The sequence below is a fragment of the Plectropomus leopardus genome, chromosome 18, assembly GCF_026936395.1.
Source record: "Plectropomus leopardus strain MGB_pleo_1.0 chromosome 18, ASM2693639v1, whole genome shotgun sequence".
NCBI classification, from domain to species: Eukaryota; Metazoa; Chordata; class Actinopteri; order Perciformes; family Serranidae; genus Plectropomus; species Plectropomus leopardus.
The window spans coordinates 11,665,379-11,679,996 of NC_142193.1; the positions used below are offsets into that span (position 1 = coordinate 11,665,379).

Sequence of the window (14,618 nt, forward strand, 5' to 3'; positions counted from 1 at the left end):
TTCATTATCAGGTTTTTCTTATTAATTAATGGTTACAGAACTATACTATACGAAAAAAGACCTCCATAAAACGCAGTATGGAGGTCTTTTTTCGTTATGTTAGACCCCAAAAGACAATGTGGTGTTCACAGTACTAATACAGTTATTCTATGTTTTCATAAACAGCACAAGAATGTTTTAGTCTTTGCATTGAATAAAGGACAATGATTGCGGTATTTGCGCGGCAAAACAAAATGAATAGAAATTCAAATTTGCTTGGATGAATTCAGATTTCACACATACATACAGGTCAGTTTAAAGGAGAAAGGGAAAAAAATGTTTTATTTTGATATCATATTGTTGCTCACTTAAAAACAACCACATTACATAGAGAAATGAGAGAATGGAAAAATAAAATAAAAATAAAGACAGAATAAGCATAAGAGTTCACACGTCTTTCCATGGTTGTTTTCTTCTGACCCGGGTGGAGGAGGGAGGTGGATGAAGAGCGGAAGAGGAAGGACAAAGTCAGCTGCAGAGCCTCGTCCAGTCATCCCACTATTTGGGCAGGTCAGAGGTAAAAGTTTCACACATTTTTATGTACAAACCGCAGCCCAGATGATACAAACAGCAAGCTTAATTCATCCTGTGGCCCAACTGGAAACCTTCTTTTACATCGAATCCTGTATTTTCTGTTAAACTGGAAATTAAAATAGATAGATGCTGACTAAAAATGTTTATACATTTTTGTTGACTCGAAGAAAGGAGAAAGCAAGTGAATATCTGCATTAGAAAGACTTCAGAAAGTTTCTGTGATTACTATTTTGCTCAAATGTCAGTCATGCAGCCTGGTTTTAGGCTTGTGCATTAGATACAAACAGTAGAAACAGGACAGAGCGGAGCTACTCATACACTGGACGTCAGATTAGAAAAATAGCTCTTACAACAGATCCAAGACATACAATCAAAAAGATGACAATAGAAAAGCGTTAACATACAAAAGGGAATCCGTGAGCACTGAGAAATCCCCAAATAAGTCGACAGATTTTGATTTTAAATTACATCTTTTGATTCTTCAACATGGTGTCAGTTCACGATGAATCCAGTTGTGTGATGCATGGAGGTTGGATACTGTTTTTCAAACAAATTAGAGGTAGCTTTGCCCTTTAAAGAGTCATTTTTACTCAAATATGAAAAGTGTGGTGTGAAATATTCACACACAAACACTCAATTTCTCATGGATTTAACACCATTATAGACAAAAACATCGGTGCATATTATTGAGTCATACATAAAGTGATACTCCACCCAGATATTTTTAGTATCTTATTTTTTTATTATAGATTCACTGATTCTATGACCTTTTCAAAAATATTCCTAAAAGTATGGCGGGCAGAATAGAAGCAGATTATGATACAAAAATGGTCTGAGAAGTTTCTTTGGACATTTTTTTTTTTTTACTGTTGTAGTCCTTAAAAAATGTCCATGAATAAAATGTGAATTAAAATTGATGACATCTGCTGTTCTCTTTTAATTTTTTAAGAGGTTAGTTATAGTTATAGTTAGTTTTATTCTTATAATAAAAATAAAATTTCAGTATGTGGTAATTTAAAGGGTTTCAACCTGGACTGTATTTTCCTATGTTTTTGCATCACAGTGACTAACTTTGAACTTGGTTTCATCATAGAAACACTTTAAATCCACAGAAACAAAATGAAACTAACAAAAATCATCTTATTTCATCTTTCGACTGTTCCAACAATCACATGTAAAAGAATATAGTCTATATACGTGAAATTAATGTTAATTTTAAATGGAGCCTGGTGGTTTGGTGAGGGCCATTTCGGGGCTGTCTCTGGTTTAACAAAAAGGATCTTATTCTTTGACAACAAAGTTCTTTAGGAATCTTTTCCACGATGTTGTCAGATACTTATAACAAACACCTGCACCTGTAAAGGCAAAAAAAAAAAAAAAAAGAATTTAGGAGGACATAAGCTGACGATACTACTTCATTGCAGCTGGTTTTGTGCTGTTGGCCTCAATGGTCCAGCTCAATACTGAACCATTTTCAAAAATTGTTCTTATCAGACACTTTGACATGTTAACATGGGCAAATAGAATCCAGGTTGGAAAATACCAAAGTTACCCTTTAACACAGCTCTGCTACAGTGTTAGGAAAGTGAAAGGTAAACAGTCAGCCTGATCATTAATGAGATAGAATTACAAAACAGTATGATGCATTTTTTCTTGTGAATCCTCTAGCTTAGGTAGGCAGTTTGAATCACTCATGGTAATGGCGGACTCCGCCACTAGCAATGACAACTACGGATATATATAATATAGAGTGTGAATGCAATAAAAGGCTGTTGCTTAAAACATTTCAACCAAATAGCATTAAAAGTGGATTTCACTCCATGAGAATATAAGTATTCCAACCTTAAAGAAGCAGAGTGTGGAATTAAGGGGAATCTATGTGCAGAAATGTTCATAATTATGGTTTCATTAGTTTATAATATTCTGATAATAAGAACAATTGTGCTTCATTAGTTTAGCATGAAACCTTCACATTTCTGTAGGGATGGGGTCCTCTTCCACTGCAGCTCTTTCTACAGTAGCCCAGAGGGGAAAAAACAAACTCTGGCTCTAGAGATGCCTTTTTAAAATTTTTAAAATGTGTTTTTTACCTGAAGGCCACCATACATTCTCCAACAAAGGAGGTGTGTGCAGAGAGATGTTAAGTGGGTTGTAATATAAAACCTCAGCACCAGATGCCGCTAAATTCTTCACGCTGCTCCTTTAGATGTTTGATACAAGGCAGAGAATCACTTTAAATCTGTTGTTCCTACTTTCAACTACAAGATGGCAGTACATGTGCATTTAATCAGGGCTAAACACTAAGTATGCTGCAAATCATTATGATGTTTCAAAATAAAGTGGAACATATACCACACTCATTTAAAGACTTTCAAGTGCTTCTGAATATGTTGTATGAGAGACAGTCTTTGTTAAAAATGTGCCCGAGAGTTTGTGTGAGTGTGATTATTGTGGTAATTATTACCCTCTATACAGGATAGCTCTGTGCAGAAGCATTGAGTTAGAGGCAGGACTGGTCTTACAGGGTATGTGGTCATGCTGACCTTGTTGGCCCCTCCACTCTCATTATAAACAAAGGGACATTAGGGCCAGAGTGGCGTCTGTGGCCTGCTGTGTCAGTAGATCATTTCTCAGCTGCTCATATGGGCTGACTCCTAAAACACAAACTGCCTCTCTGTGCTCTTTTTAATCCACCTTTACCTTTCACCATACAGAGGTGAAGTAGTTCAGCGATCTTTGCTCGCTCTCGCGTTTAATTTCATGGAAGTATCTTTCACAGCTCATTCGTCTCCACACGCTGACATCCACAAAACAGCACACACCCATTTTCTCATGTCTACAGAGTTCTTCAGATTTTAACCATTTGACAAAACACCTTCACTCCTCTCTCTCTCTCTCTCTCTCTCTCTCTCTCCCTCTCAGTTACTTTTCTTTCACTCCCTCTCTCTCAGTAACTCCCCCGACTGTTGTCCTCTGTCGTTGCCTTGATTTTGTCTCCCTCGTCCTCCTCCTCATCCTCCCCCTCTTCCTCCTGTGCTGCCTGGATCTGCTTGGCCGTCTCTCTCACGCTTGAAAACTTGTCTGACTGCTCGGTGGTCGCCGTCTCTTGGTGATCTGAAGGGACAAAGACTGATGTCAACACAAGCAGTTTAATCATGACACAGTGCTTTGCTTAGGGTAATTTCAACCGTTGATATCAATGTAGTATAAGTATCACATGGAGTTTCTTAAAAATACTTGTGGATTTAATTTTAGTGAAAGAGATGCTTGGTGGGCAGGATGAGAATTATTGACAACTGAGCTGGAACAATTAGTTGATTAACTGATTAGTCTCCACAATAAAAAACAAACAAATAATAAATAAATAAAAATTGGAAACTATTTCAATATTTTACAGTTGAAGGCATTTTTTAAAGCAAAAATGTCCTTCTTCAAGCCACTTTTTTGACTTGCATGATATCAATCTGAATATCTTTGAGTTTTGGACTGAGGGCCAGATGCTGACACTGTCTTTTGACATTTTATAGCACAAGTGATAAATCAGTGATGTTAGAAAATAACTGGCAGAGTAATTGATTATGACAATACTCATTTCTTGCAGCCCTAAGTGACAGGGTTTCCCTCTGTACTTAAAGGGACAGTTCACCCCAGAATTAAAAATACATATTTTTCCTCTTACCTGTAGTAAGAGCTACTTGTGGTGCTCAAAACGCAGGTGAAAAGTAAATAGTTCTTATGTGAAACCGCTCACTAAAAAGTTTTTGTGAGTTATCTTGAGTAACTGGGTCATGATTTCTGTAAAGAGACATTGCTGTTGAGTTTTTCAAATATTTGTTTTTAGTGCTTTGAGCAACACAAGCCGATTGCCATCTACTTCCATCATATTGGAGAGAAGGCAGACATCTCTACAGTCGATATCTCCAACACTTGGCTACTCACAAGAAAACATCTAGATTCATAAGCAGCACTATAGATGAGAGGGAAAATATGTATGGGGTGAACTGTCCCTTTAAAGACAACTGTAAAACTATCAAAGACGTTTGTTTCTTATTAGTGTTACTGAAAAGCATATTGTACATATTGGCATATAATCAGTTAAGGAATGGACAAGTTTAAGTGTGAATTTTGTGTTTATGTGTTCTTTTCTAAGCTGCAAACCCACTTCAGAAATTCAGAAACACACCAAATGTTATTGAGAAGGAAACTAAGCTTGTTCTTGAATAGTTTATCCATCAGACCAACAGATACCTGATTTAATACCTCGTTTTTCTTGATTTGTCGTCTGTCTGTGATAACACAAGCCAAGCCCAAACTGTGTCACTCGACTGAAAGAACAAATGAACTGTAATCTAAGGACCCAGTTGGGATCTTTCAACATCCCATTTTGTGTTTCAGCAGGCTTCCACAAAAGGATTTATTGTAGGAGCCTGTCATCTGTGCCGACAGAGCAATGATTCTGAATGAAATGCCACTGTTCTCATGTGAAATAATGGAGATTAAAAAGCAATAATTTGGCAGCATAAAACAAAATAATGAGGAAATATATATGCAAAAAAAGTTTGCTTCAACTTGAGATTTGTGTACTACTTTTTAGTTTTGCTGGAGATAAAACTTCCACATTCATTGCTGCACATAACTCAGTCGAAAGGTTTTATGCTCTAATATAAAATAAGAGAAGAAGAGTTTAAGAATACAGAGTGGGGTCAGCACTGCTCTCTGTGTCTGGCCTCTCTCACTGGTCTAGGTGTTGCGTCCAGGCCTTCAGTGCCCAGCTTTTGGGAGAGAGACAGAATTAATATGACACTGAAGCTGTCTCTCAATGTACAGAGCTTTATCTGTGCTGCTGGCCGGCCCACAGAGGAGCTTACGTTACCCTGCAAACTGCAGCAGACTTTGAGAAGAGCAGCTTTGTTCTACCGGGAACAAATAGGGGTTTATATTAAATTTGTTATGGGAGCAAATGATGTCAGAAAAGGTTAAAGGTTATGGTTTCTGTTGCCCTTTTACTTCTGCTTTACTTTTGTCTTGACAGTCATGTTTGTTTTTCTGTATCTTTAAACAGGCTGTTCTCATATTGTATGTATACCTACAAAAGGTAATGTGCCTGAATGTGTATATTACTCATTAATTGGGGAGGCAGCATGTGACCAATGTGCTGATAGGGGTAACAAACAAACGCAGGACTTTTCCCCAGGAGACCAGTGTTTGTGTCCCATGTGAAACCATTTTAAGATATTAAGTCATTTAAAGGTATGTCATCAACATGGTTCTTTTCCTAAACCTCACCTACGAAAATCTACGTTAGGTATGCAACCCTACTTTAGGAATGTAACATGACCATTCATGGGTCGTTACGTTGTTAGATACCATATGAACTGTTTTATGAACTATTGCTTTAAAATACAAACTTGTTCACGTAAGACTTTAAACTTATAGCTTATAGCTTATAGCTTATAGAGAATTTTCTAACGCTTGTAATGTTGCCAAGTTTCTATTTCTAGAGATGTCAGGTGACAGGTAAGAGTGTAATGTAATGCATCTACCTAAATGAAAACACTTAGCTTAGGCAGAAACTTTATCTAAGCATACTGAGGCTTAAGTTTTGTTGTGACACATTATCTAACTTTTTACGTCTGTAAAACATGTTTTTTCCTTCACTGTTTAAGATGGAAAAAATAGTCCTTAAATCTAAATCTGTAAACTACATGCATTGTTTGCAGACAATGTCAGGATAAATATTAAGGAAAGGGACAAACTGGACCATTCACACAAACCTGAAGAAAAAATATACCCTTAGATACTCATACACTGCACATATCACCTGCCTGTGATGTGTTCTGTATTTTTTCTGATAAAAGACTATTGTTTTTGTTTTCAGTACATTTTCATCCAGAGGAACTTTTTTATAGTTCCAAGAACCCTCCCTTTTTATAGTGTTAGCGCAGCAATAAGAAGCAACGATCAAACTTCTTGGAATGCTGCTTTTTTAAAATTTAGCTATTAGCAGTGCGTAAGATTTAGGGGCATCTAGTGGTGAGAACTGCAGATTGCAGCTAGCTGAAACTTGTCTTGTGTGACAAGAGGAACTCCCAGATAGGATTCCTTAATGAAGGTAACTAAAACACAGAATATAGCATTTCCCTGTGTCAAATCAATGTTTCTCCACTGCTGTCTGGCTTGTCTTAGACGGTTTTCTAACCCAGCACCTGCTAATGTGTGCTCACCTTTTTTCTCTGATAACCTAAGATCCAGATGTTCTGGTGGTTTTTACAATGAGCCAAATTATCTACAGAGATTTCAAAAATAAAACAGACTCCATGATTTAAAGCACTAAAGCAGACTATGATTTTAAACACTGAATAAAGCATTTTCAGGTTAAAAATATGTGTCTTTCTGATGTTGTCAGCTTGTAGTTGAAGAGCTGCTAACTGTGGTGGCTCACACAGAAGCAAGAAAAGGACCCACTCCCTTTGTAGATAAACAGCTAATTCTAAGGTAAAAAAAACTCCAGAATGATTCTCATTTCTAAGTGACTATACACTAAAGAAAACACACTTTCTATGTTATGTTCCATTTCTGACATATATCCCTTTAAATCCTATGCACTGGACCTTTATTTTTTTTTCTCCTTCTGAGCTCAATTATAGCTGTGCTGGAAATGTCTCAATCACACCACTCATCTTCACTATTCACAAGCAGAGAAGAAAAACACACGTCAACAAACCAAAGGCCTAGAAAATTAAGGTGCAATGCCAGTGGTTCTGTTTAAAGCAGTGCTCAAGTGCCACAGGGTGTATTTGTCTTTAGAAAAACAACAACAGCGTGGTCTTTGCTGCCACCATGTGCAGTGTTGCTGCTGTTGTGTTCCCAGCCAGTTGACAGAGAGCCTCCCTCTCACCGGCAGCTTTGGTGGGAGATGTGTCCTCTCCCTCCTCTCCCTGCCAGTGGTCCTCATCCTCCTCCCCTTCACAAGGGTCTTCCAAAGGGGGGTAGACACCTAGGTTCTGCATATGTGCCTCGGCCATCTTCTGCACAGCTACACACAGGTAAACACAACACACACACATACACACAGAGGGAGACGGCCACGCAAACACATGGACACAGGGATAGAGGGATATGTTGTTTTGGTTTTACCACGCTTCAACACTGTCAGTTTTTATCAAGCCTCACGGGGGTTTTTGATTACATGCCAGGCAGGCAGGGAGCCAATTAAACACATGCACTGATAGACAGACAGGCAGGCAACTGCAAAACGGTATCCCACACTGATTTTTTTTTCTTTTTACAGGAGAGCCTCCGCTGTTGTTTTCTATGCTTTCCGTCACCCTGTTCTCCCATCTGTTTGTTTGTACCCTCGCCTCTCCTCGACTGCTCGCCCTCCTCAGTGCTCTCGCTCGGCAGTGCTGACTCACACTCTTCTCTCTCCCTCCCTACACACTCTCCTCTTTTGTGATATTAACTCAACTCTCCCTCTCACCTCCTTTGGGTCACCTTGACCCTCTCTCTCTCTCTCTCTCTCTCTCTCTCTCTCTCGCTCTCTTTCACACCCTCACATATACAGTGCAGCACTGAGGCAGGTCACTTATTTTAGCTTAAGGTTGGTTATGTAATTAGAAATTACTCCGAGGTAGCTCTCTCTTCCGCTCTCTGATGAAGGGCAGATTTCTGATGCAGGATCGAGGCTTCCTGACTCATTATATCATCACTCGACATGCAACACACACTCAGAAATCCCCATGAAATGAAGCTCTGCTGACAAGCTCTGAAATGTCCCCTTTAACAACCACATGCAACAGGCAGCAAGGCGCATGCATAAAAAAACAAAAGAAAGTACATGTTTGCGCTCATGTATGTATTTCTATCCTGAGTGTGTTTGTGTGTTCATGTCTGTGCATGTGTGTGTGTGCCACAGCTGTATACACAACTGACTGTAATCCTGGATGATCCAGACTTTCCTAGACTCACACTCAGTGTCTCACAGCTGTCACACTCTAATCTCTCTCTTTCTCCCTTTCTCTGTGTCTGTCACACATAAATATATACAGATCCTGTTGTAGAGTGTACAGTAAGAGAAGAAACACATGCAAACATGCCTTGAAAAGTTAAAATGAAATAAAAGCTATTAATGCTCATCTACCCATCTGTCTCATGCATTTGTTTTCCTTTGTCTGCTATTGTGAATCACGGAAAGCAAGGAGGAAGTTGACTGCAGCGAAGCACGGTAAAACAAAAAGGACTTAAACCACAAGGATGAATCACAACAAACAACCACCAACTGTTGTAACAAAACTGCTCACACCTACCTTTGAGTGATGGAGGCTGATACACGTTTGGGTTGACACGTTTTGGTTTGAGCACTCCGTTCTCTCCGACAACCCACTGCGGACATAGAGAGAAACATCACACCCCATTTTTTTCAAACACATTAAGAAATGTTAAAAGACATAAAATACTTCTACTACAAAAAATTAAATAACCGTGTTGCTGTCTACTTTCTCTTCTTCACTGAAAAATAAATATGCAAATATTGTTTATTCCAAAAGTTTAACTGCTGAAAATATCTCCTACTTCATTATGAGCACTGAAGACTTTAGGCCGCAGTTGAACAGAATATTTTGCTTTGGACGGTTCCTTAGGTGCAATGGCCCTGAAGTACAGTTTTTCAGTTATCTAGTATCTCAGTTATCTAAATGCTTAGGAAAGTTACTTTAATGCTTCCTTTCTTATACCCTTGAGCATCATTTACAAAAGGAAATGCGATGATATCTCACAATTCCTCATGGCAGCAACATTTGCAGGAGTGCACTTTTCAGATGTTCATGAAAACAAACGATCAACAACCTTGGTAATGAAATAATATATTTCCCCGTGTTGTTCACTTGTAGCGTGCATGAAAATACAAGTATTTTCATGCAAATACAAATAGTAAGATTTGCTTTATCAGTCCATCTTCGGAACGCTGTGGGTTTACCACAGCAGACCCACATCAGAAACATTTGCTGTCGAATAATTGTGTAATAATTGTGTAGCCTAGTATGAGTGCAGTCAGATTCAGCATGGCAGTTGTTCTTTTCCTAAGTCCTCATGAATCAGCCTTCACAGCTTTCCTTGACCTCATGACATTTTCCATCGAAATCAAGGAAAAGTTTTTAAGAAAAGACATGAAATGGATTTTTTAAAAACTATTTTCCACAGCCAAAGTTTTCACATCAAACTTGTGTAAGTTGCCTGGTGGAAAATAATTGGCTCAAATCTAGTTGTCATGTCACAAAATCCTGCTAGTGAGTAAATATATAGTAAGATCTAATGCAAGTTCAACTTTCCCCTTTTCAGCGGATGAATGTTAAAACAGAGTATTTGTGTCAAAATCTGTACAGTTAAGCTAAAAACCTCCAAGTGAATTAACAACAAGCAAAACAATATGCATTTTTGAGTGGAGGGGGCTTTAAAGTTTTTCTGACAAATTCGTATGTTGTCTCAAAAGTTACCAAAAGACGAAGGCATGGTATGATTGTATTAGTGACCAAAAAATGAAGGAGAGGTTAGACTTGAAATTTGCTTCATCAATAGGTCATAAAAAAGGCAGCTTGCTTTGCAAAAGTTAAAGTAAGTGTGCACAGAATCAGGTCAACCCAAACAAAGAACCAATGTGTTCTAGACGAGCAAATTCATCAGAAATACTCAATAAAATCAGATAGTTACATAATTTTATACAAAAACATAAACACCCATGTAAAATCAATATATACATAAATATATCATGGTACAATAGAATTTAATCATATAGCAAATTTGATAGAAAGTGCTGCAGTTGCATTAAAGATTATGCTGTTTAATGCCGACATTAGGATACTTATTTAAACCCATGATGCACCTGTAAATAAAGAGAACCCTTCTCTTTGTCACATGCTTCCTTTATTCCTATGGTATCATCACAACATGCGTCAAACTATGCAATATTTGCAAGACAGGTTTGTGTCCTGCGACACGTCAATATTTGCCACCTGACTGTGTGTGAGTGCACAAGTGCAAGGATACTTATTGTGATGCAATATTAATAGGAAATGATATTTAAATAAATATATGCCTGATTCCATGTGAATGCACCATAAGACATTATGGTGGTGTGCTATTTTGAACTGATGAATTAGCACTTCAAAATAATGTGAAACAAGTCAATATTTTGCGGGGAAAAAAACAGCTGGGTGCTGATATTTATGAGGTAGATTGCATAAAATAGAAAAACATAAAATTATGTTGTTAACAGAGAAATGGCAAACTCCAAACTGAGGCTGGTTGATTTCTTTAGTAATTGGGATTGGGAGGAAAAGAAAGGGATGCGGACTGATGAGAGTCCAAAGATGCTTATTATAGAAAAGTGTTTTGACTTCACCTTTACCTGATGGGTGGACTGATCATCCTCAGGAGATGTTTGGTCAGCTACTCTGAACAGCGTGGCAGGTGTTGGCCTCCTGCGCCGGATCTGTAAACAAACACACAAACACAAAGGGCAGCCATAAATAAATGAACAATTAAGTTCGCAGACACTGTATTATTAATAATGCTCAGCCAAAGCCTTATCAATCAAGTGGAAAATGTCTGCAGTTCATGCTCGTGAAGGGCAGACTGACTCCATCAGTGCTGCTGCCCAGTGTGCTGAGGGGTCAACAACTTTCAGCGCTCAGTACTGGTCAGGTCAGAGCACACGCCACGGTCAGTAGAGCAGAGGAGGACTTGTTATGTAACTTTCCGATTTCAGAGACAGATACAGCAAATGGTAGGTTGTGTAGAACAGAAGCTAAATTCATGCTCGTTGTTGCTCAAGTTTCAAATGACACAGCCTTTAAGACATGTTCCTACTGATGCAGGACTGATATGAAATAAATGACCTCTTCACACAACACAAAAGTGCGTTTGATCACCTGAGTGGGCCATATGCACCCTTACAAACAGAGGGATCATAGAAAAGAGAAATTTTAGACTAAATGACTCCTAGCAATCAGCCCAGACACTCCCTTCCCCCCCACTGTCCAACACCACACACAGATCCCTGGAGACTGAAGCCAGGTCGCTGTCGGTCTGAGAGCAGACAGCCAGACGGACTGCAGGTCTACACTTCACCTCCAGCAGAAGTCACTGTATACAGTGAACTCTCTGTCCTTACAGGGACAAATGCCTGGCTGTGCCCCTCCAGCTCACCAGTATCATGCCCTGCCTGAAGGACTGTACACTGTACTATACATTTTTAAAGGTTACTAGCACACTTAAAAGGGTTATGCATGAGGACTGGGATACACGTTGCGGATTTAGCTTTATTTTGGCAAAAATATATCATCTGGAAAATTATTCAGCATCTACATTAATAATTTAAAGTCATTAATCAATGCCAAAATGCACTTTTTCCTTTGATTTATATATGTGTGACTTTCAAACATCTTTTTGTTTTGGCCCCTTGGAACGTTTTTGGGGAATTCTATTGATTTTTTGATTTGATTAACTGATTAGATGATTTTTTCCCTTTGACATTTTCTAGACTAAATGATTAGACTAGAAATTAATTATCAGACAAATAGTCAACAGATTAATCAGTGAAGGCGGTTCTCTTGCAGTGTTTATAGGTATCTCTATGAAAAGTACTGCACAATAATTGGTATATAACCTACATTATCATGAGCCAGTAACTCAAGAGGAGTAAATAAGGTAGTAGCATACAGATTGTGATGAGTTAGGTTGGGGTAGGACTTTCCCCCAGGAGACAGGTACTGGAAACAATGTGAGCTTTGAGTTATTTTAAGTTACATCGTCACCATGTTTCTTTTCCTAAACCTAACCTAGGCTACGTAACTTAATGTTAAGTACGTAAAGTCATTTATGAGGTGCTGATTCTGAGATAAAATACATATTGTTGCATTAGGATATCTTGATCGGTGATGGAAGTAATTGTTATTCACCATCTAATACAGGTTTGCAGCAGATATTATGCTGCAAGAGTTTTTCTGCAAGTTGGAAATAGCTGTCACACTTGGCATTCATTGCAATGGACATAAAATCAAGTTTAAAACAGTTTCTATCTGTTTTCTATGGAAGCCAAGAATGGCTATGCTCACAATTTTTTTAACACCATCATCTAGTTTTCAAGTTTCCAAGTTATTTTTTTTCATTATCTTAAAAAATTGAGCTTTTGGAGATAACAAGACAACCTTGTTACCACAAGAAAACAAAAGGTTATTTCAGATGAAAATGTCAGACCCAGGAGTGTGGATTATTGATCAGTGCTTCCAGCTGTACTTGAGGCTAGCCATTCTTGGCTCCTGTAGTTCACCATAAAGGAGCAAAGTGTAAACTTTTTACAAGCCCCCGTTCAAGCTAACAGGACATGACTGTTTGACACTCAAAAAAGATGCATTTTGGATGGAATACAACTTTAATAACATTAGTAAAATACCCTGGGCAGAATGTATGGGGCCTTCACTGCATAGGAAGGGTTTACATGTGAACAACTTTGACTCACTTTCCCACAATTCCTTAAGGATAAGTAGCTGACATACATAAAACCAGCTTTTGGAAAAATGTTGGATAAAGTGACGTGTGCTGAGAGTGAAAGCAGTGCAGCTAAGTGGACTTGGCAGGTCAGACAAACGAGGTATTGAGAAGTGTCCTCTGCGGAGCCAGCCAACCTTGGCCATGACATGAACCCTGGCGCTGCTGTTTACAGCACCACAGAACATCACAGGAAGAGAGTTAAGTAGCCTGGCTCTATTTTGCGTCAAACTGCTCCATACGGAGAGATGTGTTTGTGTTCAGTTTCCCTCCGTCTTGTTAAGCGAGGTGTGCGTCATCGCAGCAAGGCACATGTTGCCAAAGCAGAGGCTTGCTGGGCCGCGTGGTGGAAAGCTGCCGCTGTCAAACACTACAACACAGAGTAATCGAGCGTGGATTTCTCCCTTATTTATGGCACCAGACACACATTTTAATCTCATCACGCAACTTCCAGCTGTCCTGTCTCCCCTGTATCTGTCACACTATCTGTCTCTCTTCTTCACCGCTCATTTCCATCTCACTTGATCCTCTGCTTCCTCTATCCTGTTTACTTCCATATCCATCCGTCATTCCTCGACAGTGACATTTTCCTCACTGCTCTCCTCTCAATCACCAGAGTGCGTCATAACTGAAATTGTGTTATTAGCCCTTTGTTTGCTGACTTGTTTGTCTGCTCCTCTCCTCAACTGATCTCTCTCTTTCAGGGTACATCCACAGGGCTTCCTTTGACCCCTCCCTGTCTCCCTCACCTCTCCCCCTGGCAAGGTGTGGAGGCCTGGGGCTCCATGCTGCTGTGAACCCTGCTGCCTCTGCCTGGCTGACACCTGCTACCAGCCTTGCAGGGCAGCCTCAGGTGTCTCACATGAAGACCCACAAGAGACTGCAGACACCAGATGCTGCCATGACCAAGCCTATGTCTGAGTCCTGAAGCATTAAAGCCATTAAACTGGAAAAACCCCAGGATCATTCCTCTGTGTCCCCACATGTAGACATTATAGGTTCTGCTGGTTAAGCTATCCATACCAACAGAATCTTACAGGTCTGTATCATTTTAATTGTTAAAGGAATACTTTACACACAAAATTATCATTTGTAAATTAATGAATCTCCCCATGTTACACTGAATTTGTTGTTGTTTTTCTTGCATGCCTCCATGGTAAACGAAGAATCCAAAAAGTGGAGAAAATCTTAAGAACTGGAGTAAAGGGGCTTTCAACAACAGCAAAACTACATCAAAACAGCCATTTGCAAACTCTAACATAACTCTTGAAGAATAATCTAAGTCTCATTTATCCAATTGTATGCTCAGTACTTCCCAAACACGTGTATTTTTTTACTGAAGCTATTCTGTTTAAAACATGTGCTCAATGGAATGTATGAACCGAGTTCAAACACACACAATAGCTTCGCAACTTGTATGCCAAAATGTTTTATTAGGTTTAGGGTGTGTTTGTATTGTTTTGGTGTTGTTAAATGTGATCCCCTTTTAATCCAATTCATCA

The 14,618-nt window shown here is 39.0% G+C and overlaps 1 protein-coding gene across 3 annotated transcripts in view; it reads right to left on the reverse strand.

The window, feature by feature from the left end:
* Positions 1-293: 293 nt before the first annotated feature.
* Positions 294-14,618, reverse strand: part of ppp1r1b (protein phosphatase 1, regulatory (inhibitor) subunit 1B) — a 28,253-nt gene continuing 13,928 nt past the window's right edge. The window contains exons 2-5 of one of the 3 annotated variants that reach the window (XM_042505262.2): positions 10,970-11,059; positions 8,880-8,955; positions 7,472-7,609; positions 294-3,687 (exon numbers count right to left, since the gene is read on the reverse strand). In XM_042505262.2, the coding sequence (XP_042361196.1) occupies positions 3,521-3,687; positions 7,472-7,609; positions 8,880-8,955; positions 10,970-11,059 (471 nt within the window). In that variant the 3' untranslated portion in view covers positions 294-3,520. The remainder of the gene's footprint in view (positions 3,688-7,471; positions 7,610-8,879; positions 8,956-10,969; positions 11,060-14,618) is intronic. The other 2 variants (XM_042505263.2, XM_088069094.1) reach the window with 2 other exon arrangements.